Raw genomic sequence first — 27957 nt, 5'->3', positions numbered from 1 at the left:
CACATTTGATTTCCTACGGTACATTGTACTTGCAGAAATTTATCAGATATATATACACACACAAATGCACCAAGACATGCATAGGCAGAGCAATAGAGAAATGTGTAGGTGGTGTGACGCAAGAAATGTGAGTCACTCAGGCACAAAGCAGTTACAACACACAGCACTGTCACAGTGTAACCTTTCCAACAGGTCAGATAGATTGCTGCTCTCCCTCCCCTCGCTGGACACAAATAACTTAGTCACCAGTCCTCAGGACAAACAGCCTCTTGAAATTTCTCTCAGGTTTTTATTTAAAGACAGAGGTTCAACAGTACAGATTGATAAGAAAGTTTTTATTATCGTTCTTCAGAGATGTGATGGTGTAACTATAGCAACACAAGAATGTCATTCAAGAGAAGCAACAAACCACATGCCCATGTTGCACTTTCCAAACCACAGAGGGGTATGGAAAAAAAGACAAACAAAACTTATAAGGACGTATTTCATTTATTTCAGTTATCTATATCATGACATCATGATATTGATCTTATAATGTTTTTTAAATACTATAAATAAAATGAGCTGCTCTGTCATGAGAAGACTTTTTTTTTAACCGCTGCATTGTATATTTTTATGAATATATATATATTTATGTATACATATATATAGACACACAACCTTCTTTTCCACAAGAGGGTGTAAATGCTGCCTTGCCTTGAGGGGATACCAAGTACACACTGAACTGTTCAGAATCCTGTTAGTAAGCTGTTTGTTAAGAAAAAAGGGGGACAAACCTGATAACATGTCGCAGCAGTTTCCAGGGATATAGAGGTCTTATTTGACCAGAGATAAGACAGAAGCCCTGCCTGATACTTCATGGTGAAATACCGATTCCTCCATTTTGTTCCACAAAGCTGTAAAGTTGCAAAATTGTGCACACTGCCAAGATGCAGTTATGGTGTTCTCTATTTGTGCAATTAGTCAAGAATAAGGCATTAACGCTGGGTAATGTTTGAGAATAATTGCCCCCTAAAACTGTTTGCAGATTTTGTCAGCAAACACTACTGGAGCCCTGGATTTCAGTCTCTCTTTCTCTCTCTCTCTCTCTCTTACACACACACACACACACACACACTCTACCCAGATGGGAGACAGATGTTTAATAGACAAGGTCAAGGAGTGCACACAATAATTGTCTGCTCCAGCATCCCTGAGTATTCTCTGCATTTTTCAGATCACCACATCCATCCACTTAAATCCTGGAAATTTCCTCTGGAATGGAAACCACGTCCTACTCTCACAGACCTATTTGTGTTTCTTGTCTTGTTTTCTCCCTAGCATACACACACACACACACACACATGCAGCAGTGCTCCTCTTACAGTACATTCAATAGATGTGGACTCCTCACCAACACCATCACTGATGCGTTCAGCTGAGAAAATAAAAAAATCCAAAAATCTCTGTGCTCGACTCATTTTATCGCATGTTGCTCTGATTGTAGCTCTCCAAAATTCTTGTTCCAGTTTATTTGTCTCTTATTCTGAGTCTTTACCCCCCCTCTACCGTTTTCTGGCAGTTTCCTGAATGTTCAGAGAAAGTGCTGATGATGAGCGCTGCTGCCAGTCCTGAGGGATGATAGAACAGAGGGAGAGGAGGAGAAGTTTCTAATCTCATTATAGCTACCTAAACTAATCCACTAGAATCAACACCTCCGAGTCCTCGGCACACTTTTACACATGTTGCACCCCACATATCATTCAAGCAACATATTTGCTCACTAATTCAAGTTGAAACCTGACAAACAAAAACAACAAAGATGTCGGATATGCAAGACACACTGATGATTGGATCAGAGGGAACCAAGAAAACCATCCTGCATGGGGGAACCGGAGACATCCCAAAATTTATCACTGGGTCGAAGGTACTGTAGATGATTAAAGCTTTATTGACATTTTCTTATCAATCTAGAACAATTCTCATGGCTTTACCCCTGAATGTTAAATAATGTGCCCTTGTGCTTTTAATAACATTTTCCTTATGCGTTATGAATTATTCTGCATAGCCCTAAGTTTATTTCTCTACACTCCTAATGAGTCATTGTTGACCATATTGCAGGTAAATACTGACTATGCATGGCCCTGAACTGGACAAGTGAAATGAGGGGGAAATAAAACGGAGCAAACAAAGCTACTTTCAGCGTTCTTCATCCAATAATTGTAATAACATAATGCACTTAATTGTGCGTGTGGTAATCGTATTAGGAACGGCACCGTCAGGACAATGCAAAAACAAACCTGTTTTCGACTAATATCATTCTTAAATAGGTCAGATGTGTACTTTATATACCGGTATGTGCAAATCCACAGTTATTACGTGAAGTTCAGGAGCTGTGTGCTGTCTCTCAACAGGCTTCAGATAAACAGTAAACAAGAATGCTCAGCAAGATTAACAGCATAGCTTACATCTCAGACTTTAACAACGTAACATATCAAGATGCCTGAGTAAAGGGACGTTCAAGTTGTAGCAGTTCCCACTGACAGCCAGTAGAGGTTGATAGAGGGCATTTATACAATGACATAAGCATATTTTCTTACCTTTAATTTGCAAAGTTTCAAGTTTGAGTCAGATGGATTAGTTTGATGAAGTTACTCAAAACTATAGAGTGGTGTTTACTTGCAAATTTACTTTTCATAAAGTAAAGTGAAAAGTAAATTTCACATCTGAAACCACGCTTGAATTTGAAAACCTGTATCATACTTTTAGATGTTACATAACTGAGAGCTCATAAAATGCCTCATGATGGGCACAGCTCATTAAAGAACTAACCAGGTGGCCTTTGTTCCTTTAAACACTTTTGAGTTTGCACCACCAAACAAACGTTGTTTGACCTTTCTCAAGTTTGAGTAACTCTAACTGTGCTAAGTTCATAGCATTTTTTGTTTAGAGTAATGAACACTTTCATTTAGTGGGTCTGTATTTCAACCAAAGATTCATCTTTGCCCAACTCTCAACTCTATTGACTCGACTTTTGCTCATGCTTTAATTTCATGTCATTTTCCATCTTTTTCCTTTCCTTAGGCCTTTCCGGTTGTTATGCCGCTTGAATTGTCTCATGTTGATGTGTCACTGAATCTTTTTTTTTTTAAAGCTGACATAGGTCACTGAACTCTTTGTACTTTTCTTAACTCATTCCTACAATATTGACCAATATGGTTGTTCTTTCGACACGGTTGCTCCTTTCTGTGGTTACAGGTGACATTCCACTTCCGCACCCAGCTGTGTGATGATGACCGCACAGTGATAGATGACAGCAAAGCGGTGGGGACACCCATGGAAATAGTAATCGGCAACATGTTTAAACTGGACATCTGGGAGACCTTGTTGGCATCCATGAGGATTGGTGAAGTGGCAGAGTTCTGGTGTGACACAATTGTGAGTTCCAGAAAAAAAAGGAATAATGATAACATTTATTTTATGTGTTTGTGCATTGATTTGCTTACATGATCGTGTACTGGGGCAAACAAAAAGAGAAAAGAGTCAGCTTGTCTCAATTGATTCAGAAAAAAATCACACCTCAGCCAGCATGACCTCAAATTGCAGATGTGGAAGTTATAGTCACTGCTTTCAACAAGAAGCAAACAATGAAAACAGCCAGACAAGTTTAATACGCTGCAGTTATAATGTTAAACCCCTTGCATGAAGGTCTATGACACATCTGTCTTGATAGCTCAGGATTTCACTAAATGGGACTGCAGGAGTGTAAAACAGAAAACATACTTATTAATGTGTTTTTTTAAGTTTACAGAGTAAACTTAAAGGACACCACTGCAAGAAAATCTTTAGATTATGCAGTGCATGATAATTATTCATTACCAAAAACACAAAGGGACAGTGATTCTGTGCGAATTTGTGAATTTCGTGATGCAGTTTCCATGTGAGCTCTTCCGTTTATGTGATATGTTTGTCTCCCACTGACATAAGTAATAAAAAAACATATATGCCCATATACCAGAGACAAGTACCATAAAGCAAATATATTACCTCTGAATATGTGTTGGTGCATGTGTACCTTATTAAATGTATAGTTTTGTTATAGTATATATGTTTATGTGTCGCACACTGTCAGAGACAGATGGGTTGAGGCGTTCTGTCATTAATCCACAGCAGCCTCACTCTCCCGTAATCGGCTCCGACTCTTGCTGAATCAGCACTACTGACTCCCCTCCACTCTGATTAGATTTGATGGGGCTTAGAGCATTTATTCACTCTGAATAACATAGCTGCACCACACACTCTACTGGTTTGTGCAAACCCATCCACTGGAGGACAACCTTAACTTGTTGAACTATAGAGACAGGCTGTAGAAAATGTTAAACATCTTGAAAAGATATGCAAATTTATTATATTGAGTCTAATGTAAGACTGATTAGAAATACCATGTAACTCGTATTATTTTTGAGGAGATTCAAAGAGGAAATATGAAGTGTGTACTAAGTAATTCTTGTTTTCACATTTAAGCTCAGGGAGATTAATTGCTCCTCATCCTACCTCTTAAAACCTGGTTATGCATGTTTGGGATTATAACTCTGTAACCAACTGGAAAAATATTTTTGACATCATGGAAATGAGCCAGTTGATGTGGTTTTGGGTATATGGTCAGGATGCCAAAGAGACATTGGAGTCAAGTTGTTTATCCACTGCAGCGTAATCAGAAACTCCAAGAAGTGCTGTCTTATGATTCTCTCTCCTATTCAGCACACTGGCGTCTACCCGCTTGTGTCCAAGGGTATGCGATGCATTGCGGAAGGCAAAGACCCAGTCGGCTGGCAGCTCCACACGTGCGGTATGGCCAACATGTTTGTGTACCACAGCCTTGGCTACGCCGACCTGGATGAGCTGATGAAGGAACCAAAGCCTCTCTATTTTGTCCTGGAGTTGCTCAGGGTGAGAAAGAAGAGAATACATACATACATACACAGTTGTTTGTTTGTATTATTTCTAACAAGAACTGTACTGGCAAACTAATTCAATCAATTAAGCTAAATTAAGGAAAACATCTGCTGCTGGTTACACAGGAGAAGGTTTAACCTAATCATAAGTGAATCCCGGGAGCAGAATTGTCATAAAATTCCACAATTGAGGAACACCTGAAAAAACTAATTCTCATGTATGTGCATGTGGTTGACAGGTGCAGCAGCCTTGTGAGTATGACAGGGAGACATGGGCTCTGAGTGATGAGGAGAGGCTGAAGGTAGTCCCAGTACTGCATGGACAAGGAAACAAACTCTATAAACAAGGACAGTACGAAGACGCCACGCAGAAATACAAGGAGGCCATCATCTGCATCAAGAATGTTCAGACCAAAGTAATTACTTCGAATGAGTGATCCAAGATAGGAGGCCTGCTGATTGGCTTTTTTTAAGAACATCAGCAGTATTTTGTTGAACACAGATCATCCACACGGTGCGTGTAGACATGGATCTCAATTACGTTCCCTTTTCAGGAGAAAGCGTGGGAGGTCCCGTGGCTGAGGCTAGAGAAGATGGCAAACACTTTAACACTTAACTACTGCCAGTGTCTCCTCCGCATGGAAGAGTACTATGAGGTCATCGAGCATACCACGGACATTATCAATCAGCACCCAGGTTTGATTCATGCGCTGCTGTGATGTAGTCAAGGCTGATGTAGACATGATGAACCCATACAGATTATCACATCCCAGCCGGATGAAGGTTTACAGTTTATTCTGCCTTTTATACCGTGAGCTTGTTTTCATAGAGTGGGTGCTTGTGTGTGCAGCGTTGTATGGTTGCTGTAAATGTCCGGCAATGCTGCCTATACTTCAACACAGTCTCCATTCAAAACATGTGACTCTATCAAAGTTTTAAAAACAGTTTTAACAAGTTTTTGCCTCAATGCGGAGCTACTCACACACGAAGCACAGCTGTCAGACACAGGCGTTGTTTGAATGTGTCTTGCAGGTATGCTAAAGGCCTACTTCCTAAGAGGGAAGGCCCACAGGGAGGTGTGGAACGAGGCGGAGGCTCGACAGGATTTCAGCAGGGTGCTGGACCTGGACCCCGGCATGAAGAAGGCAGTCAAGAAGGAAGTGGCAGTGCTCAACATGCGCATGGAGGAGAAGAACCAGGAGGACAGGAACACGTATAAAGGCATGTTTTGACCCACTGCGACTGAAAAGTGATTGACGGCAGAGTAGCAAAACTGCTATTTCAGAATGCCACCAGCTATGTGCCCTGACCTACATACAGGCTGTTCTGTGTGGATCCTCCAAGACAGCGAAAGACAGAATTCAATAAAATAATCCGACTTGATAAATCAGAAGGTTGTACAGACGCCTCCCTGTCTGAGTGTCTTTCTTTTCAATCCAAACCATTACTAACACAACTTCAGTTATCCAGTGCTGGTTAATACTTTGTAAAAATTTGATTGAGTGAATAAATGTCCGTTTGTACACTGCCCAGCAAAAGAAAAAAAAAAGAATGAAAGATGGTAATAAACAAACATGTTAAAAAAAAAAGGCTTCCTCACAGTCTTGCACATACGTTGCCTCTCCACAAGGTGGAGGTCTGGCTACAGTTAACACAGCTGGAGAGATTATCCTCAACCTCAGCAGCATCCTCACACGTCCTCATCAGGAGTCTGCCTCTTGTTAAGACAACAAGGTTTTACTTCTATCCCTCCTCTTTCTCTTTAATACAGTTTTACAAAACGGGTTTAATGCAAAGTGTTGAGTGACAGAAAATTTAATATTCAACATATTTGGTTTTATTATATTTGGAAGTGAAGAGCACATTTGACATATCAACGTTCGGCACTGAAATACCATCACATCAAGAGCTCACTTTCATTCAGGGAATCCCCTTTCATCGATACGTGCGCTGCCCCCAACCCCCACAGCCACTACCACAGATCACAGAGGAGTGCGGCAGTCGTCCAGGGAAATAAGCTGATGCTACTGCACCAGTGGTAAAGAAAATCAATACCAGTGGATGAAACCAAAAACTAAGTCAATCATGTCCACACATTCATCTAATTTCAACCGCCTTTACGCGTTTGCTGCGCTGGTGTGGCTGCTCAGAAGAAAATGCAAAAATATAAAAAATAAAAATGCAATTTATCTCAAGGGAATGTTCTTTTCACATCTAAAAATATAGTGTCTAAAAATTACACACCTGAATTTCGCCGGCGCTAGTTAGAAATTTGACTTAGGGGAAGTTGATCTGTGGTGCGTGTCTGTGCCACTGTTCCATCTCTGAAACACGGAACTACCTCAAATTCTGCATAGCAGCACAATCCGCTGCTGGCTTTCCCCCAGAAACCACTGGTGCTGATGTTGGGAAGAGGAGAAGAAAGGGAGGAGGAGCACAAGGAGGAGGAGAGGAGGGCTGGCTAGCGCCACTTCATCCTGCACAGGCACGAGTCGAGTTAGCCGGAGAAAAGCAGTTTAATACCGGAAGTTTGATAATCGTGTTTGCGAAATAAAACCCTAAATGTTTTTGACCGCATGGCATGAAAATGTGAAGATGTGTATCTTAGACTTTGCGGATTTTATTCATTAATTTTTAGTCAAACGAACTCTCAGACTTCATATGTAACTATCTTAAACACTGTGTGTATCGTATTCTTCAGTGTTACATTGCATTCTTTTGGGAAATGTTTTTGCTCAGAGAAACATAAACTGTTTCCGTTTAGGAAGCACTTTTGGAGGTTCCCTGTGGAGAAAGATGCCTTTAAACATGAGGCTGGATTCTGAACCTTTGTGAGCCTTATTCATGGTCAGCGTTATATATGCAGGAGGCACGACTGGTCTATTTTTTATATATGTAAACTCATCTAGCTTTGCAAAGGAGAGTGAGAACAAAGTACGCGTGATTCATAAAGATAAACAAAAATATTCATTTGAATAGAGTTTTAAACCTATATGCAATATATAGCAACTTTTTCATAACAGCTATATTTTGTATGTTTTGAGGTGAACGCCATGCTGATTTTTTTTTTTGTCTTACTTTAGCTGGATTTTCCAAACGCTCAGTGTAAAATGCAGCTTTTATTTTGTCTTTGTTCACCGGAAATGTTCTCTATGAATTTAGGAACTTGACAGTGGTCCCAAGTTGAGAAGGGTGTCTGTGGCTCTGCGGCGTGGAGACAGAAGAAGGGGGGAAAGTGGCTCATTGGGGTCTCTGCTTTGAGAGAGACGCATCTCCTTCATTCCTCTTTGTTTTTAAAAGGACAGTAAAACTTTTAAGCCACGTTTCAATGAATAGACACACTTAAAGGGCAGTGGTTGGACTGGATTAAAGCGGAATATCTGGATATATCAGAAGGGAGGGGTAGTGTTTTTTTTCATGATCTGAGCCCTTTTGGAAATGACTCAAGCGGCGGATGTGAAAAAAGGAAAAGGAAAGTGATTCAGGAGGATGAACGATAACTGGGAGAGGAACGGTGCTTTCATCTGATTTTGTTCGTTTATTTTGTTTCATCCATCATACCCAAGCTTGCAAAACACACCACTTCTCACACGACTTCTCATATTTTTGTGGAGACGCTCACGCAATTTGTTGGTCTGTTCAATCAAACTCGATTCCAGCGTGAGAGATTAGTTGTAAAAACTTGCATTCAGCTGTATTATGGGATGCTGTCTGTCTTGTAATTAGTTTTAAACCTGTTCTCAAATACTGATTCTCTGATAATCCACCATTTAACTGAGAGTTCAACATGGCCATCAACACGGACACCGACTTCCAGAAGTCCAACTTGGGTGAAGGCCGAGGAAGCGCCCAACCTGCGGACTTCCAGGAGACGGAGAAACTCCTGGCGGTGACCACCGAGCCTGGAGGAAACGGTATGAAAATGTCCACCTCCTTCACTGTCAACGTTGGCAGCGACAAGGGCCTGGAGGCGGACCAGAACGGTCACAGCGTAGCTTTGAGGTCGGGCTCCGCCGGGCAGCTGTCCGCCGCCGCCCCCCTCTCCCCCTCCAGGGCCAGTCTGAGCCGCTCCTCCACCGGGAACGCCACCGTCCAAGAGACCCCGAAGCCCAAGGATTACCTCATCCTGGTAATCTTCTCCTGCTTCTGCCCCGTTTGGCCCGTCAGCATTGTCGCACTGGTGTACTCCATCATGGTAAGTACTGCTGCACTATCCTGAAACAAAACTACTGAAAAGCTGTAGCTCTGTTGGACTGTTCTTGGAACAGCAACATCTGAGTAGGCGTTTTCATAAATCTCATCTAAACATGACGGTGGTATTTTTCGACTGATCAAGTAGGGGTACTTCCTTTGTAATTTGTAATTTGCCAAAGTACTGACAGGTTAATCATCACAATTTAGCAGAGCTCATGGCTCATCATCTTAAAATGGCTTGCCTGACCAATAGTTCAAAATAAAAATAAATAAACAGGCACAAATCCCCAAATAAGAGGCTGCCACACCCAAAAACACATTTGGGTCTCATTAGCTTTCTCTTTGCTGGGGATTTACATGATCTCAGGTTAGCTGCTGTCTCTCGGTTGCTTGGTGTTCTGCTTTAGAGTCGCTGACAGTTGATTAATCCTCTCACTGAAAGTTACAGGATGCTGGAAATGCTGATACAAGACCCAGCTAAGACACTGAAGCCACCCCAGCCAGCCTCAGACGCTTGGCATGCTGGCATTATTGAGTAGCTGAACTCTATTAGTTAAAGTGCTCCATAGGGACAGAAAACCTTAGTTATAGTTCATATACATTCAATATGTGATCCACATCTAATCAAGTTCACGTTGCTCAATGGGGCACTTGGCTGGAGTCGCCCTCTGCAGTGCTGAGAGGTGCAGAGCAAAGATGGTGGGGTTATTAATGAAGACTCTGAGAGCTTGGAGCTCATAGTTTCAGTGAGCAAGTATGAAAATTAGAAACTGCCTGTCTGCAGCTTTCTCTTTGGAAAAAACAAAAGTATGAAAAGCATTATGTTTAGGGGAAAAGAAAGCACTGCTTCCTAGTGTAAGAACCTCATTCCATCTGAGCAACACGGTGGTGATTATATCATTATTCGGGACTGCATCTCCTAAGTCTGGCAGCCTGCCACGATTCCTGGACAGTGAATTCTGAATTGCACTCTAACTCTAAGGGATAACTCAGAGCATCTGTCTGTCAATGAATCCTAAGGGAAAGTGGTTTGTGCAGCAGTGCAACAAGCGCACAATCAGTTCTCCCAAAGAATGGTTAAAGAAGAATGAGGTTAATATTTTTGGTATGGCTAAAACCAATAGAAATGTTGTGAAAACGAGTTTTACAACACATCGAAAAACCAACAATTAAAGCTTTTCCGTCCAAATGAATGGGTTAAAGTCCCGCTGCACAGGGGACAAAAAAAAAGGTTAACATATATATATCACCCAAAATATCTGTAATAGTTCATCCTTTTTCTCAACAGAGAAATGTTTTGGGGGGGTTTTGTAATAGTTTTATCAAGTTGTCTACTTAAAATGTTTTCTCTTCAGGTGAGCTTATGTAACGCGCCAGTAATGCTTGCATTAGGAAGAACGATGTCTTAATGTGTCAGAATATGTTTAGATTAACGTGTCTCTGCTTGTAACTTAATCCGCTGTTTCACTGTCAAGGATAATCAGTGTATCAGCCTGTGTTTTGAATAGGCTGTGTTCAGGTGAGAGCACCACAAAGAAACCACATGCTGTCAAATCACACTGTAAATCAAGGCAGAGCCCCTAATCCATGTTCTTTGTTACTGTACAAGCTTGTTAAAAGATGCCCGAAGGGATGTCTTCTGAGCCTCTGATTCATACAGATCAGCTGCATTTGCTTCATGCTTTTATATGTAGTTGATAACAAATGTTCAGCATCACAGTTTAAAGATCTCACCGTGTTCACTTTAGTTTCACATTTTCTCTTTGCGTAGGCTTGTGTGAGTTTTTCAAACAAACAAAAAAATCACTGAAACTGATAAAAGTTCATTCTAAACCTGAAGATGGTTTCACTGTTTCAGCCAGTCAACACATTACTTTCAGTATGTCATTACTTTCTTCTTCATCAAGCTATCAGAGCTTTAAACTACAGTTTGATTCAGATGTGGAAAGCTTTGCTAGTTAGTAATAGCTGAGAAACCAAAAGGAGCAGTGTGTATTTCAATGATGCAGAAGCAGCCTTTACCCTGTTTATTGATAAAATTTAGTACTGCACTATACAGACTTGCTTAGGATTGTTATTTCCTCTAAACTGGAAACACACCGAATTTTGAATATCTTCAAAAATATACTAAAAACACCAGTCTATTAAAATTCTGTAAATAGAATGATCAAGGTTATAAAGAGCTTTCATACAGTTACATGAATATTACTAACAAAATCTACCTCCACACAACACTCAAAACCCTGACCGATATTTAGTATCTTATCTTCGATACAGTATTTTCAGAACCTGTGGTAACAAGCGTCTCTTAACATTAAAAGATACCTGCACGTGTCTACCAGTCTTTTTTAGCCTCTCTGTTCCTGCCATTCTTTCAGTATCGGAGACAGCAAAGCACAGCATGACAAAACCTCTACCATGTTTTACTAAAGGTAAGATAGTCTTTTACATATAGGCTTCTATAGACAAACGTATGCGCTGCATATCCAAAGATATTTGCAACTCTGGTTTCCTCTGTCCGTAGAACTTTGGTTATCTAAGAAAGTGGGGTTGTTTTCTTGGAGGTACCTTAAACAGGGGGAGGATGTCATTGAAAACTCTTTTTCATGCAATAAAAGCATTGTCTATCGGTTACATAAGGTCATTAAAGTGGTTTATTTGCTTAAAATACTCCACATTGATGACTAATAATCCAGAGGTACCAATAATTCAGACCTGCCCTGTATTTGTCTGATTGGTGCACACACCTTTTGAAATAAATCTCAGGTATTGTTACAGATTCATTAACATAACACGATACAGCAGGACTATTTACTGAATCCTGAACAACATCATTTGTAATAGCTCCCATCTTCAATCCTCATAAATGCAGAGTTCAGCTGATTGATTCCTCTAGTGAATAAAATCCAGGCACATTGTCTAATAAAGTATTGAAATGGTATGTTTTGTCTCAATTCCCCTCTTTTCTTTTGTTTTCCGGCAATTATTTCCATTTCCAGTGAGTATATGGTGTTGGAGCATATCTGTTCAAAAAAACACAGACTCGATGCAAATTGTTCTCGATAGTTCACGTGTTTGTAGTTTTATCAGAATATATGAAGTTTTGTGGAATAGCAGCAAAGAATCCAGTTGCTTTACTCTTTGCTTAAGTCCCAAATGAAAAAACTCAACTGTGAACTTATAGAAGTTACAGATTTCATCTGATACTATTCTAACTAGAGCCTTTCAGTGGCAGCAGTTGTAATATTGTTATGTCAGGATTTGAAGAAGTTTTTGGCTGACGGCTGCCTTATCTTTTACACCTCACACTGTCAGAAGCCAAATTCAGATCTACAGAGAAACATTGCAGAAGCAATGAAGAAAACCAATTAGTTCTGTAATATGACTCCTTTAGGCATTATGAACCAAAGCAAATATGAGGCAGCATCTACAAGACAGCCTGCACCTCCCAGAGCTACCATCACGCTCTCGCTGACATTCAAGTCAGCTGCTTGCTAATAGCATTGAGAGGGAGAGGCTTTGACAGAGGGCAGAAGAAAGAAAAGTGAAGGAGGAGGAAACTGGAGCTGGCCACAAACTCAATAGAAGGCGAGAGAAGTCAATTTAGTTTCTCTGCAGAGGGCAGATTGCAGCAGTTAGCCAGCTCTGTGGCAGCGATCAGCATCCTCTATCTTTCCTGGGGGTATGGAAAGGGGATACCGGCCTCCCAAAGAAGATCAAAACATCATTCTCTACAAGGGCAGATGGGTGTGAGAGAGGCAGCAAATGGCCATAAAGTAGTTCCTATGACTTGATTAGAAATAACTGAATCAGATACTAGGGTGATGTCAGATAAGTGCAAGCGAGTCAGAAGAGGAAAACAGAACATTGACTGTGAACAAATGAATAAAAAGTAATGTGGTTGATCCCAAATGATACAGCTTTAGAGTGCAAGACCACCACTAAGTGCTAATACTCTCGTGGCCAAGTGAAATAGATACTTGTGGAGAGCTGAATAGAGATAACGTTGTAATGGTCTTAATGATGGGAGGTTAGAGGAAAGCATCCAGACTCCAGGAAATTGTGGCAGAAGCAGAAACTGAAAGTTTCAGAGATGGAGGGAGTCAGCTGTTGCTGCATTGTTGGTTGGTTTTCTTCTGCTTCCAATGGCCAGGATTCAGGTTCAATTCAGTTCTTCCACTGCTGTACGTCTTTGTCATATTTACCACACTATGTACAGCATATTGACTTAAAACTTGCTGTTAATTCTAACCTTAGGTATTCTTTATGAACTTATATCAAACAAAATCTATGTATTAACCATTATCTTTATATTCTAAAAGTGGACACACTGCATTTTTCTTCCTAAACTGTAGCAGAATGTGGCATCGCAACACCCTCAAGAATAACCTTTGAAGAACTCTTACAAGAAGTACAACATGCTCAGTATGCTATATACTCAAACATGGCCGCACATTTTCAACTTCTCTTTTTCACTTCTAAGCAGTTTCTGATGTTTTTTGTAGGATTTCAAATAGATGCATATTCTTGGGTTTTGATGGGTCTTGGAGATTCCCTTAGAGAAGGACCGTGTCACACACTCATCTCTGTAGCTCTTGCTGTTTTTCAACAGATGAAGGTGGATAATCGGCTGAAATGACATCAAACCGCGCTGGCTATTGTTATCGTTCGCCAGGGGGAACATAAACTGTGAACATAAAATAAACATAAGGATAATCAACTTTAAGTCAACAGTGGTGCTGGAAAGGATGAATGGGCTCTAAAATGTCACACCTGTGCTTTCCGTACTTGAAGTGAGACTCTTGCAGCAGTAACTGCCAATAAACATTTTAGGTAACTGTTCATCAGTTCATTCCAACTTGCAGAATGACTTACATTCTGTGATGTCTTCCCACGAACCGATAACTTCAGGTTCTTCTGCAGCATTTCTTTTAGGTTAACCTCTCAACTTTTACTCTGAAACACTTTATTGATTTTTATTTTTATGTTTTGCTAAAAAAAAAAAGCTTTTCTTACTTTCTGTAAAATGTCTGACATTAACTTCACAAGTTCAGAAATAGAAGTCCTGACTTTTATTTACAGATGTATTTTTCCGTTATTGAAAGCAATTTGTCTTTGAGCATATCATGAAACTACTAATCTTAGTATTGAGTTTTTTGGGGTAGATTGACCAAATTAAATTTATTGAAATGAGCAGCTGATCGAAGCAGCATGAGCTGCCCATGAACAGGGGCTGAGTTTGAATGTTGTGTTTACAACCACTAACAGACAAAAGGTGGGAATAAACACTTTGAGAACTTGACCAATCAGAAATGTTCGATACGCCAAGCTCTGTCCCAAAGATTTGTGGTAGTCTCAAAAGCCCAACCTCTCTTCCAGGTATGTTTTTGGGGGTTAAATTAAATTAAATGAACCCTAATTACACCTTGAAATTACCTGATGAGCACAGTGGAACATTTAGATGCAATAGACCCAACAGTTCTATAAAAAACCTAAACAGAGGTAAATTAAACGAAAATATTATAGTTACATTAATCAGAAGATAATTAGATGTGAGATAAGAAATAGTGAGCCACTGTGTTCAGCATATCGGCTTCATGTAACTTAAAATATCCAACTGTCCCCTTATGTATTCTAAAATAAATGCTTCATTAGATTTAAATATAACAAACTCTGTATAAGCGATATATCCCTAATTGCAAGCAGAGCTGGACAGTTTCTTCTGTCATTATGTCATTCGATGGTGGTCCTGACATAGTCTGTATGCCATGAAATTTAGATTCACACAACATAAATCAGACATTAGAAGTCCAGCTTTTTTCTAGCCATTTCAGAAAGACAGCGAACAAAGAGTCTAAAGCTAGCGGTGATAGTCCAACCATCAAAGAACAGCATAGTTTCCACAGTGTAATGATAAAGCCATTCAAGTTTAAGTATAATCTGTTGTGGCTTTTTTTAAGTGTGTAAAAGAGGCATTTGCCTGTATGTGTGGATGGTGCATTGCTAGCAAGAGGAAAAGGTCAAATCCATCATCATTTAGCAGCACTTCCAACAGCATTGCTTCCTAAAAGCTAACTTAAAGCTGGCTGCCGCCACAGATCGCTGACAGATGCTCTGGGAGGGGAAGGCTTGTGGCTGGAAAACATGAAAGATATGCAGTCAATTATGGGAAGTGGAGAGGCATGGGGTAATAGGTTTTCACAGACCAGACTAGCCTATCCTAGTAATGGGAATGCCCAAACTGCAGGAGCATTATTGCACGCTCTGCAGATTTGCTTGTAAAATATGGAGACGCAATGCTGCACTGGAGGAGTGACTCTTGGTGTGTGCATATGAGAGTATGTGCAGGTAAATTGCTTCTTATTAGCAGTCAAAAACTGATAAAGTAATCATTTGATACTGTACATATTCTGCTTTAAAGACAGAAAACCCAACACTCCAGAGATTATTATTTTTATGTATTTATTTTATTTTCATCTTTCTTATCCAGTTTTTAAGATGTATTACATTGTCCTTTATTTTTTTCTTCTCTTACTTTGAATTGACATTGATTTAATGGTTGGAACTTTTCATTCAAACCTGGGAGATTAATAGATTTGAAGACATCTATCCATGTACCCATCCTACCACATTTATTCCTCACGGTTGTGTTTTTTCTGTTTCATACTTTTTTTACTTTTTAAATGTATGATAACCCTAAAGAAGGCCACAAGCATTAAAAGATAATGTTCAACATTCTACAAGTCTTCCTGGACTTCTGGCCTAAATCTTTTTCTAAAACTATTTGAGTGCAACATTTTAAAAGAAACCAAATTAGTTGTTATTATTATCTTGAAGTCAGTAAAAGCAATAATATGTTAATTTCACAGTGAATATAAGTGAGCGTATGGAAAGCTAATCGAGGGCTATTTTGACGGTAAAGTCAAAGATCTTCTAATTGTGCAAGTAAGGGCTGAAAGGAATTTTAACTGAGCCACAGCTAAATGTGTATTTTCCCCCAACAAAAAATTCTATATGAACACATCATACTTCCAGCATATTGAAACTTCTCAATAGAAAGTCCCTGAAAGTCCTGTAAGAGTAGTGATAGGCTGCTATCTTTTTACTGCTGTATCACCAGACAAACTACTAACGATCTAATGTACCCATCTGTACGGTCTATGAATCTGAAGGTGAAACTGCATTAAACATTTTAACAACAGCAGCAGAAACAGCCTGTGCATAAACACTGCAGAAGAGATGAAGGTACATCCAGCCCCAGCTGTGCTTTTGTGTTCACTAATTAAATGACGTTAGCAAGCTAGCATACACAGCATAACTCATGAATATTTCACCAGTGATTCACTCAGATTTAAACAGTCTCTCTTTTTTTTCACAGGGATTTTAATTTTTGCATCATGCGGTTGGAAGGACCAATACATACTAATTACTGCTGTAACTCCTCTTATCTGTTTGAAATAATCCAATCAGCGCAAAACCTCTCCTGTTTGGCATTTTCCTCTACCAACTCCCTATGGCACTTATTAAGTTAAAATGTGCTTTCACATGGCAGCCAGCAGGTGAACTGTATGATAATCTCATCTTGTTCTGACAAACATCACTTGCACTAGTGCTGCTCTATGGTTGCACTGCTCTGCTCTGCTAATTTTGATAATAGCATCCTGTGTGATGGACTAAAGTGTGAAACTTGACCCTGGACTATTTGCACTAATGGAATTGAGCATATACCATTGCAGTCTTGTGTCTTTGTGTCGTGAGCACATGGGTGGCTTCTTTGGACTCTGTTTTCAGTTCGGAGGCTGAGATATAAATGCAGTCCAAAATTTATGACATACAGCAGCAGCTAGAACACATTTAATCACTCAGAACAGTCATCTTGATAGTGACACATTTGATCATTGGGTCGCATTGAGTGGTTTGAAATTTTAATGAAGAGTCTGGTATAGAAAAGATTGAACCTGAAAGCCCTGCTCGCTTCCACAAGACATCTTCATTTGAACAAACTGATTTGAACAAAGGGACTAAGAGACCTAGCAACAGCTTTGTGCTCTCTCTTTTGAAGATTGATAATGACTACAAACATAGAATCATTTGATCTTGAAAAGCTTTCTTAGATTAGGGTTTTTAGGTTAAAGTGGGAAAATTGACTCTTGTAAGTTAAATTAAGGTAAAGGCATGCGGATAAACAAGGAGAAAATTAATATTTTGTATAAAATAATGGGTGTGGATGCAATTTAACCTTTTTAATTTGGTCAAACTGGCCTGTTGGTATACGCTGTGCCTTTCCACCAGACTGCTGCTGGTTCTCCATTATTAATGACACAAGCAAGAAAAGGAGCACTTACCGCCTTACCAGCCTCCACCTTCCTCTGCAGAACACATGAGAGAGCATGAGTCGCGTGTAAGAATATGTGGCGGATGGCTACACATGGTAAATATTCAAGACATTTTGGGGGTAGAATATCCAATCCTGAAAACAAATGTGACAAGGCATGAGCTTAGTCGAATCAATAAGGACATTAATCAGTCAAGCAAAGGGAGCTCCTCACTAACCCACATGCACACACATACATGCGCTCCCAAAGTAATTTAGATTGATAATAATTGGTTTTATTCGATATTATTGTTGACATAGAAGCCTTTCCTAGTTTCTTTCTCTGCTTTTTGTTATTAATGGAAAATATTTGCATCTTAGTAATTCTCCCCTTTTTTCATTAAGGTTTGTCCTCTAAGCATGCTAAATAGGCACTGTTTTCTGAAAGAGACTTGCATTGATTCAAGGTGCTGATTCTGCTCTACTCTGAGATGTGAGTCCAGATCAATACATGCTCCAGTGGGATATTGTGCCATAGCTTCATGTTGCAGTCTTGTACTTTAGAGTGTATCTGGGCGCTTGAGTGAGAGGGAAGAAAACATTTCTCACTCGAGTGTCATAGTTATGAGCTCAGGCTGAAATGTGCAATAGCTTTTGACTGAACGTCATATTGAAATTATATCACATCAGCTTTTTTTCTACCCTAAAGTGATTGTTTTTTGCCAGATTTCTTCCAAACCTAGAAAAGAAAACGATTTGCCACAATAATCAATGGAATTGGCACTCTTCAACTCATGAATAGAATAATCTTTGCATATGTTTGTTTGATAAAAGCACACGCTGTGTGTTAAACAATCTGGAAAAAGAGCGTTGGAAAGAATGAAATGATAAATGATCTGTTTCACACACAAATAACTTGTGTAAAATAATGCATTTTAGTATATTTATGGGTGACGTGGCAGTAGTGCCCTACCTGCAGCAGCACCAGGGTCAGTGGAACACCCAACATGCACTATGAGCACTGTGAGATCTGACTGCCAGAGACAGCCCGGAGACAGATAGGCTCATGGGAGCAAAAGAATGAAGTAACCAGAAGGTGATAAAGGAAGGTGGTGGGAGGGCTCTTTCTTTTTCTCTCTTTTTCTCTGCAGTGAAATCTTGTCTGATACCGAGGCAATCCCAGCTCATTTATCTCAGGGTGGAGAGTATGTGAAGCAATGTGACAGACACCCTTTATTTTGGTTTGTTGTACACTGTGTCTTTTTGATGTGCTCTTATATTGGTTAAAGTGAGTAAAACCGGCACATTAAATTACTTGTTTTAACATGTAGCCAATTTGTGATTACATTTTGATATTACAGTTTTTATGCACTGAATTTAAGCATCTGAATTTAGGAAAGTAATTTACAGAGATATAGCTGCATAATTCAATATAGATGAAGAGGAGGAAGAAGTCGGTTTCCTGCTGTACTGCACCGACTGTAGTCTTTGGTTTCAGCACCATGGACAGCTCCTAAGGTTTCCATCAGCCTTTTAAATTAAAGGCTTATGCTTTTTCATGTGCAGGCAAAACAGCAAACAGACTCGAACAGGCTTCATAGGAAGTTTCCAACACCCCTAAGATATGACCCCTGGATCTGCTGTGACTCCTGCCAATTTTGCTGTCAAAGTTCACTCTCCTACAGTGAAAAAGAGATTGCACAAATTGTATCTGCGTCAAAGCATACAAAAAAAAGGAGAAGAATCTTGTTGTTACAGTAAGACAGAGACTAAAGGCAACTTTTTATTACAGCTGTGAAGTATTGTGGAGGAACTTCAAGTATGAAGTCTGCATGAAATCAAAGAGTGCCTTAAGACAATGTGAGAGCATCTGTATCTGTCAAAGAGTTGAAGTGGAATTGAAAATGGACGTTTGAAATACATAACTATTAAGAGTTGACAAGTCAAAGCCAGTCTTCACTTTCAGACCTTCACTTTTTGTGCTAGAAAACACCGAAGATCCCATCATGTGTCATTCTGCTTTACAGGTTTCCTCTAAGCAGTCAACGGCGTCATTGAAATGTTTTATTAAGCTTTCAGTCCAAGTGGATAGTATGTTGCTCTTGACATCACCGTGGAAACCTCAGCTGTCAGTTTCAGTTGACAGCTGGTGGACATTTGATAATCAGCTCACACTTTGATAGATTCAGCTTTAACTTTTCAGTGATTGGCAGGAGACAAGGAATGGGACTCTCAGGATGTTTCCAGAGGCTGTATAGTCTAGTTGTAAGATGAATTCTTACTTTTTTTTTGTCAATGAGTTACTTTCAAACATTGACTTTCCATTGGCTGGATGTACTCTGAGAGCTTGAACTTCAACGTCTTTTTTAAACCCACGTTCTTCATTTCCATAAACCCAAAGAGCAATTTTTAAACCATGACTCAGCCAATTTTTTTGGAGGGGGCATCAGGCATCTTGGAATTAAGTTGATAATTCTCGAGCTAAATCTGTTCAAACATTAAGTAATAAGCTTGTCGAATATATGTTATAAAGAATTCTTTGTTTTAAAACGAAAATTAGTTTAATCGCAGCTTGTTTTTGGTGAGTGTGCGGCACTATATTCATGATCATGAATACAGCGATTGTATTCATGATGTGCTCCTGTTTTATTTGTACTGATTGTTGTGCAGTATTGTGAATGGGAAGAGCACCTGGCAACTGTTTTCCAAATTGAAAACAGATTAAATTAAAGACCAAGTTTAAAACAACATAAAAGATGATCTGAAGAAAGATAAGAGCTCCCTCATGAAACCATCGTGCTCAGATCGAGGGATTCCCATTCATCACGTCTTACACATAGACACATTAATCATCCTGTCTCTGACTCTGCGGCATGCATAAAGCAATACGTATGCGGCATAAAAATAATATACAACCCTTTCACACTGCTACGCTCTCAGCTACTCCATCCAATTGGCTCTGCGAGTTACAATTTTCAATCAATCCCAATCTGCTGGTCTGAAACAGACAGTTTCACCAATGACAGCAGGGAATAAATTATCGTTGCCGTTTTACCTTACAGCAGTGTAGAAACAGTAGACAGTTCAACATTACTGTATGGTCTGTGTTATTTTCTCTTTCTCACAAGTCTCTTTCTCTACCCAGGAAAAGCACCTGATAAGTACTTTAACATGTGACACGGATGCTGCTGTAGTTCAAAAGAAACATTCTCTGAACTTTTATGTTGCTCCCTGGAAGGTTGGCTAATAGTGACATTATAGTTTCTGACATTAAGTTTAGCTTATCACTTTTCTCCAACATTTTCACAGCCTATTTTGGAAATGTAAACATTTCCTTAGTTTCCGGATGCTTCATATTTAAACGAGGTACCTCTTGAATGGGAAATGTGAATATCGTGGCTATCTACAGAGTCAAACTAATGAGCCAGAGCTCTTCAGCCTTGGATCACTGGACTCAATGAGCATGGTGAGTGACACACTAGTGGTTCCTATAGCACATTTCTGGTCCCTGTCCTGTTCTCATAATTCATAACTTTGGGGTCAGTTTTTCAGTAAACGTAACATTCTTCTCTATTGCTTTGTAGATGACACTCAAACATGCCCATTAAAGTGTGATCGTATTATACCAGTGTTGGTCTCATTTCTTTGGGTACCTGCTTATTAAATGATTGATTTTAAGATTTAATGCTTGCTTTTAAACCTCTTAATGGTTTGGACCCAGCACAACGATAGAAACATTTATGTTGTCATACTCCATCTGAAACACTGAGGTTAACCAAGTAGATGTTCTTAGATGTTCCAAGATCTATACACAAAAATTGAGATGATCATGCCTTCTCAGCAGATCTGCTCCTAATCTGTGGAACAGCTGCAGTCAGATAAAAACTGCTCAGACCAAAGAAACATTTGGGATGGTATTAAAGAACGACTATCTCTCATTGGCATTCAAATTCAGCAAGACAACAATAACAGTTTTAATGTAATAAAGGTGTTTTTTACCTCCAGTTTAGAAGTTTTCACATTGTGTTATGAATAGAATTGACATTGGTTTGTAGTGCCTGTTGTGCATTTCAGTCTTTTAGAAAAAAAAAAACGTTTAATTCTCTGAAGCATCTTTGACGATAATCATTATTAATCAGTCAGGAATATGAATTTTAATAATAGTTCTTATCGTGGTTGGATAAATTAAACTGATATAAAATTGCTCAGATTTTTGTTTCCTTCAGATCTTCCTAAAGTCTCTGCACTATTTGGGACACTGTGGTTGTTATGCTCTTTTCTGTGTCCCCAGTCCAGAAACAGTCTCCAGGCCGGGGATATTGATGGGGCCAGAAGGCTGGGTCGACTGGCTCGTCTGCTGAGTATCGTGTCATTCGTCCTGGGAGTGGTCATCATCATAGTCTTCATCTCAGTTCAGATCTCAGGTGCGAAAGGAATGGCATGCAGCACAAATTATAAGATAAAATAGTGCTTTCATGATGGTCCTCATTGCATTGTTTGTAAAATGAGCTAAATTTGTTTGAGAAATTATATTTGATATGTGTGCACCAGCCACTCACAGTGCTTAAACAGCAAATGTTCATCAGCCTAGGAGGCCTACAGCATTACCATTACATGGTGATATATGATATGTGATACGTGACACCACGTGTGATGTGCTTTCTTTATCCATACGCAGCACATTTCCGACCTGCGTGTGTGTGTATTGATTTGTGACTCCAGCAACTGTAGTGGGCAAACCTTCAACACGTCAGCTACACATGTCCTAATAATGATTGTGAGGAGTTCCTGACACTGTTCTCTCTCTTCCATTTTTTTTTAGCTGTAAAGCACTGACCTAGAGGACTGAAGAGCCAAACCACAGATGCAACACGGGGAGAAGAAAAACAAACCTACTTCAAGAAAAATTCAAAAATCAGATTATTCCTTAATGTAGTTACATCATGACTAATTCCAGAAGCAAAAAACAAGTCATGAGAGATGGTTGTTCAGCAAGTAAACAAATGGGGGAAAAAAATATTCTGAGATGCATGCATTAGAAGCCAGTAACATTTGCTTGACAAAATATCCTGATGTAAATTGTTCAGGTTCAATCAGAGGAAAAAGTGAGTAGAGATTTGTGTGTGTGGACAGGAGGGGCTCCAAAAATTAATCCTAGGATTAATTTAGGAACACGGACTTCTTAAAATGAAGAGGAGGATTAACGTACGTGGAGAGTGAGTGATGGACTTTTTTATGTCTGGGATGGAGCTCATTAAAAAAAAGATAATAATAAAAATAAAAAATTCTGGATTTGTCTTCAAACTTGGAACAGCTGCATTTAACCCTCATATACTCCTGACTGAACCTCTTGCATTTAAAGCATATTCAGCTTCAAGTATATTTGAAATATGGATATATGAATATATAAACATACAATGTATATGTACATTTTTTTAGATGTTTGTATGCCACGTGGTGCTGGGTTTGTTAAGAATGTCACAATGGCTGCTATGTCTGCACTTCAGTGCAAATTCAAGGGTTTGAGAGCGGGGGCAAGGAAGACAATTTGTTTTATTTTTACCGAGTATGATTTTGTTTTCAAACTAAACTAATTCGACCAACTGCATGCCTGAATGTACATGATCAATATTTTGCCTTCTTTTGGACTGTTATCACTTGTTACTTATCTTAAGGGGCTAGCAGGTTTGCTAGCTGATCTGTGGAAAGTTTGAACCACTCTAAGACACACGAGGACCGTGATCTAACCCTCTAACACCCTCCACCTGTCCAGAATCCCTTCACCTTGCTTTGCTCCGGCAGAGACTGAAAGGCATGCCAAATCTTGCGCCATCAGTTTCACCACACACCCAGACTTAGTGACTGCTGCCCACCAGTTTTGTCTCTGCTCCTTCATCTGGTACCTTTACATTCCTTTTTACATTTTACATTTACAACCTTTATACACCATTGCTCGTCATTTTCTATTAACATTCTTACACTGCTATACATTGACTGTTGTTTCACTGAATGTTTTTTCTCCTTGTGTTGACACGAAATATATTTATATGGAAAATATATATGCAATATGCACGCATGCTATGAGCCAAACAGGCTGACACGCGCTTGTTTTTGTAAATGAGTGGGTCAGTGAGTTTAAAGATAGCATTTAAAGAAGTTCCCTTTCAAATCCAAGCACGACAAATTGTATCCATCACTTTAAGGGTGAACTCAATGTACTAGCTTCCACCTGCAGATACAAAGGACTGTTGTATTAACATATGACAGGCTTAAGCTCCAAGCACAGCTAAAAAAAAACTAAAAACATCTTGCATCATTCTAATGCTTTGCTTTTACTTTGTTGTTAATGATTTTTTTAAACTTTTTTAATCCTGTGCAAATTGAAATCCACAGACATCTCGACAAAAATGGATGTCATTTGTTGAGTTCCAAAGGTTGTTCAAGGGCTCATACAACTGAAACACCAGCTATACGATGAGGTCCTAAACTGAACACCATGTAAAGTGTAAGGTTGTGCAACCCTTGCCTGGTAACCCCTATTTAGCACAGTCATTTTGCAAAATGTGCTTTTATTTAAAACCACTCCAATATATCATAGCTGTACGGAGAGATCACTTTCAAATACCTGCAAGCAGCAAAATCCAAAGATCTCCCATATTTATTGACTGTGGGGAACTGCTGTAGTTTCCACTTGCATCCAAATTTTACCGTCTTTGAAACTGATGGTCAGGAGCACAGCTGTTCAGCCTAAGCACTGCTCCATCAGTAAAACAGTTGAAAATGTCCTCTCATCTGTATGTACTGCTGTTTCTTTTCCAGTATACTGTATGTGGCGGTTCTCATCTCTGTGGTGTACATTTTGCATGTCAGGAATAAACGTTACCATGCATGGTCCAAGTTTTGTCTCTTGATGGTAACCACCAGGGTTTGAGGAGTTGTGTGTGTTGATGACCCGAAGCAGGCTGTAGTGAGTTTAGAAAACTTAATAAGAAGAGTGCACAGTTGTGCCATTTACTAAGTATGCATGTTCAATCACATTGATTCTAACATCCCCACAGTAATAATGAAAAACATTCAGACGTTTAGCAGATATGTTTACTGTGAGCTGGACCTAAACCCAAGGCCCAATCCCAATTTTCACCCTCGGCTAATCCTTTTAAGGATTTGGCTTTAGGAGCCATTTGAATGGCCACTCCTCTTTGATCTCCAAAAGAAAAGCGACACCTAACCACAAGAATGAAAAAAGGAGAGGCAGGACCAAGTGATAGAGTCAAGAGGAAGAGCTGGAACTATAGCCAAGTAGTGAACAAACGAAAATTATTAGGGGACGATGATGCTTGAGAAAAGGCTGAACATTCCCAGAGTTATTGCATCCTTATAGGAGAATGAATTGGAGCTTCTGCACATCAGGACATTTCATCCCATATCAGATAGTTAATCTAGACAAAAGTAGCACAATAATGAACACACATAATAATTCTGTGAAATGGTATGAAGTGTCCCTGACAACATGTAGAAAACGTCTAAACCAATCAAGTAAGCACCCTTTTCCACCTCCCTCTCAAACAAATGGATATGAAAAGGGTTGGAGCCACACATCAACACATTATGGAATGAAACCCTCCCTGCATCTGTGAGTGTGGAATGTTTAGTTTTTATTGAGAGGGATGCTGTGAGATTGATTCAGCTTTATGTTATGGCTGCAGTTATATTGGATTGTGCCATATTGCACAGCCGTTGCCTTTATTATACCTGCACTCTATACATGCAGCAGCCCTTGATACACAACTTGGCTGCAGAGAAGGCAAACATCATTTATCATGGCAGCCGCAGCTCCAGAGCGTAGATGGCAGATGGGGAGGAAAATGAATACATGGCAGGTTGTTCAGTTTTAAAGCCAGCACAGGAGCAAGCTCAGTCCTATACGAACCGCACCATAACATGGAAAAGCACGGCATGAATTCAGACATAAGTACCCTATCTTTTTTAGCACATAGCTCTTAAAAACACTAAACTTTGACAAAGAAAATAGCCTTTTGACTTAAAAAATATTTGTATAGACTAATTATAAGTCATTATGTATTTCAAAAGATGAAAAAAAATAGGATGAAAACCGTCAAAACACATTCACGACCAGCAGACCAGATTCGTCTTCTACTCCAGCTGCTTGAGACAAACACACTTTGTGCGCATCGGGAGCTGCTGTACCAGGACACTTCTGAGTAAGAGGGAGCGTGGTGCTTAGTTCTGCGTGGGTGGTGTTCGCTTTGAGTGGCTGAAATATTCAGGAGCTTCACCTCAGCGGACTCCCGACACTGTGTACAAACATCTGAACCCAAATTAGACCTCAGCGCAGGGTTTCCCCTCGAGCAAAAAGTTTAATAGTCTGTCAAAGATGGAAGTTGTTTTCTGCCTGCTGTAAAAAAAAAAAAAAAAAAAAAGAAAGAAAAAAATGAGTTTGACCTTTAAAAAAAGAAAAAAGTTAAATCAGCATGAAAAATGGAGGTACAAAAATGTCAACCTTTAAGTCACAACAAAAGAAAATGAGAGCAAAAAAATAAGTTTATCCTCTTCGTTACATTGAGGCGAGCTGATTTTATTTGAATTCCAATCTATAGACAGCCTGAAGGAGTGAGAAAAAAAAGCTCATCGAGGTTTCTCACACAGCTGTCTTGCTCTCAAACTCAAGATCTTCCACAAACAAAGACCTTAATCGAATTAGTTTAACCCCATCATTCCTGCGATTTGTGTGGATCAAAATCAAATGGTAAAGCTCAAAGGAATCTGTTGGATGTGCAACATTATGAAGTGGAGGAAAATAGCCAACCCTGTCAATAGGCAGTCACCCAGCATCGTTACATTTTCATTCCTCTCCTACAGAGACCTTGAAGGGGTGTGCACGAAGAAACGGGCTGTGACTGATGACATTGCACCACTCCTCAAAGAGGAGTCAGCCAAGAAGCTTATTCCCAATGACTTTGAGAACTCCGTCATAACTGTGATTACACGGAGTGACTATGAAACTCTCAACAGCTCTCCAGGCAGCTGGAGACTGATCAGCCACAGAACTGCACTTGAAGCATTCAAAATGAATAAATAAATGGAAAGTAAAAAGAAACTGACTTCTTATTGTGTGTTTGACCGTGTTTTAACTACAGGCTGTCGATGGCTGTAAACACTGTGAGGCCAATGTGGCTCAGGTATCACTCAGCGCTTCAGAACTTCTCATCATATACCGAGTCAGTAGATTGTCCTTCGGATCATGACGTCATTAGCCAGGCCAACCCCTGCTGCAAAGAAATTCAACGTTAGTCCTCAAAGCTACACATTGTTCTGATCACCAACTCACACTCGTTCTTTTGTCCAGATGTAGTCACTTCAGGCAGCAAAAAGACTAAGATGGCATTGGTGAAATGCTTAACTCAAGGCTTCAGAACAGCACTTTACAAATCAATGGTCGATATCTTGCTGGCTAGTTTATCTTGTATAGTCTTTGGCTTGAACCTGAAGAAATAACTTGACGTACCTGTGTTTAGATTTAGAAGTCACAGAACTTACAGTGCGAAAGGTTAAAGAGAAATAAAGTTACTGTAATGCAGATGAGCAGAATGGAAGTCTGCAACTCATCATTCTTTGTCAATAAGAAGTTTGATTAAACATTTTGTATTCTCAAAAATTTTGAAATATTAAATTCATAAATGGTCAAAAGTGTCCACTAGAAATTTTTTTCAAGCCAACTGTACAAAACGGACAGACCGTTTGCACCTTTTGCCTCGCTTTAAAGTAACACCAGATAATCTGGCAGACTGTTGTGGGATGTAACAGCACTGTCATAAAAAAAATAAAATAAACAACTTTCAGGTCCAGGAATGTACTTAAAAAATTAGTCAGAAGCACATAGCATTAAGGTTCAACAGCTACACTAGTGTTGCTTTAAGAATTAATCAATTATTAGAATAGCAGCTTGCCAACAGAGTAACTGATATATTCATCACTGAAAGCAAAGGACGGGCCAGGCGCCAAAGTCCAGCTGCCTGAATTAATCTCCCCGTCATTTAAGCACAGTCTAACAGAAACTAAAGAAATAAAAATTCCTGCTAAAAACAGACACGTAACAAAAGAAATTAATGGCTCAAGTAAACTCTACCAACATTAAAAAATATACATATGTATATATATATATATATATATATAGGTTTAAGAAAAAATATTTTGAGAGGCAAAAGGTGAAGCTCGTTTCGACCCTTATCTGTGGTTATAGGATCAGTTCGGGTGGTCTGGTCAGGATTTGAGGAGGCCTAGAAGCAGATAAAAGAACCTCTGGAGAGAATATCTCTTGTCTGGGTTGGGAAGAGGGAGGTTAGACCACTGTCCCTGCAGCCCGGTTCCAGAGAGGTGGCTGCTGGGTAAAAACCTGCTCAGACATCACTTTCAAATAACAGTTCAAATCTTAGAAATGTTTTAAATGTAAACCTAAGAGGTGTCACACACTTTTTTTTTCTCTTTTACACATAC

General features: G+C 39.5%; 2 protein-coding genes across 2 annotated transcripts; both read left to right on the top strand.

The window, feature by feature from the left end:
• Positions 1-1648: 1648 nt before the first annotated feature.
• aipl1 (aryl hydrocarbon receptor interacting protein-like 1) lies at positions 1649-6327 on the top strand. Its single transcript, XM_072391737.1, has 6 exons — positions 1649-1906; positions 3238-3417; positions 4741-4929; positions 5174-5350; positions 5489-5630; positions 5967-6327. The coding sequence occupies exons 1-6, from the start codon at positions 1802-1804 to the stop codon at positions 6164-6166; spliced, it is 993 nt and encodes a 330-aa protein (XP_072247838.1). The 5' UTR covers positions 1649-1801; the 3' UTR covers positions 6167-6327.
• Positions 6328-8143: 1816 nt separating this feature from the next.
• trarg1a (trafficking regulator of GLUT4 (SLC2A4) 1a) lies at positions 8144-24339 on the top strand. Its single transcript, XM_072392552.1, has 3 exons — positions 8144-9129; positions 21734-21866; positions 22265-24339. Exons 1-3 carry the CDS (start codon positions 8722-8724, stop codon positions 22276-22278), a joined length of 555 nt encoding a protein of 184 aa, XP_072248653.1. The 5' UTR covers positions 8144-8721; the 3' UTR covers positions 22279-24339.
• Positions 24340-27957: the final 3618 nt, after the last annotated feature.

The sequence above is a fragment of the Leuresthes tenuis genome, unplaced genomic scaffold, assembly GCF_036924035.1.
Source record: "Leuresthes tenuis unplaced genomic scaffold, fLeuTen1.0.hap1 SCAF_9, whole genome shotgun sequence".
NCBI lineage: Eukaryota > Metazoa > Chordata > Actinopteri > Atheriniformes > Atherinopsidae > Leuresthes > Leuresthes tenuis.
This window is presented reverse-complemented; position numbering and strand designations above follow the sequence as displayed.

Bases quoted from the DNA above. Each gene is read 5' to 3' on its own strand.
- aipl1 (XM_072391737.1), top strand. From the start codon at position 1,802: ATGTCGGATATGCAAGACACACTGATGATTGGATCAGAGGGAACCAAG. The intron at 5,351-5,488 runs GTAATTACTTCG...TTCCCTTTTCAG, and splicing joins TCAAGAATGTTCAGACCAAA to GAGAAAGCGTGGGAGGTCCC. The intron at 5,631-5,966 runs GTTTGATTCATG...TGTGTCTTGCAG, and splicing joins CATTATCAATCAGCACCCAG to GTATGCTAAAGGCCTACTTC.
- trarg1a (XM_072392552.1), top strand. From the start codon at position 8,722: ATGGCCATCAACACGGACACCGACTTCCAGAAGTCCAACTTGGGTGAA. The intron at 9,130-21,733 runs GTAAGTACTGCT...CTGTGTCCCCAG, and splicing joins CACTGGTGTACTCCATCATG to TCCAGAAACAGTCTCCAGGC.